Below are 868 nucleotides of genomic sequence, written 5' to 3'. Positions count from 1 at the left end.
AACCGAATAACCCCCCCCCCCCCAATTATGTAATACTGTAGGCTATATGCCCTACCTCCATGTTCATTGTTAGGGCTGAAGTAAGTAGAATACACTGTTTCTGACAAACTAGTTGCTTCCATGTTGTTCCAAGTTCATGGCGGCAGGACAAAGTTTCTCATACGTCCGATCAGTGAAGGCAGTCATTGAACACTAAAGAAGCCTCTGACTTGGTTTGCTGGGGGTTTTGTTCTAGAGCCCAGTTTGAAGAATTGTGTGCTGATCTCTTGAAAAGAATAGACATTCCCCTCCAATCACTGCTGGAGCAAACCCAGCTCAAGGTGGAAGATGTGCATGCTGTTGAGATTGTAGGTGGCGGCACACGCATGCCAGCAGTTAAAGAGAAAATTGGGAAGTTCTTCAGCAAAGACGTCAGCACGACACTGAATGCAGATGAAGCAGTTGCAAGAGGCTGTGCTTTGCAGGTATGTCAGTGGTAGCATTTCTCTCACAAAGGCAGACTTCAGGCTTAAGCCAGTTGGCCTATGTGTATACCCCATCTGTGTACTACTCAGCACAGGGCTTTGCAACTGAATGTGTGAGAGAGGCTCCATTGAAAAGCATTGTGTTTTGCGGTGATGTGAAGCTGTACGGGGGTCTTGTACGGGCTATACGAATAGGTGCACACTCTGCACTATTACTGCGACTTTAAATACTAACTTATGGAGGGGAATAGAGTGTCATTTGTTAACCATAGGTAGTACTGTACCGAGTAATGTCAAATGAAATATATATTATGTGTATATATACTGTTCTTAATATACTAATAAAAATATATTTTTTAAAAATCCCATATTTACTAGACAGCCAGGCATTTGGAGCCACGAGA

General features: G+C 43.3%; 1 protein-coding gene across 1 annotated transcript in view; it reads left to right on the top strand.

The window, feature by feature from the left end:
- HSPH1 (heat shock protein family H (Hsp110) member 1) overlaps window positions 1-868 on the top strand; it is a 30,484-nt gene that overhangs the window by 13,893 nt on the left and 15,723 nt on the right. The window contains exon 8 of the mRNA XM_015405532.1: window positions 236-464. Coding sequence (XP_015261018.1) covers window positions 236-464 — 229 coding nt within the window. The remainder of the gene's footprint in view (window positions 1-235; window positions 465-868) is intronic.

The sequence above is a fragment of the Gekko japonicus genome, unplaced genomic scaffold, assembly GCF_001447785.1.
Source record: "Gekko japonicus isolate JY-2015 unplaced genomic scaffold, Gekko_japonicus_V1.1 scaffold2615, whole genome shotgun sequence".
In the NCBI taxonomy this organism is placed as follows: domain Eukaryota; kingdom Metazoa; phylum Chordata; class Lepidosauria; order Squamata; family Gekkonidae; genus Gekko; species Gekko japonicus.
This window is presented reverse-complemented; position numbering and strand designations above follow the sequence as displayed.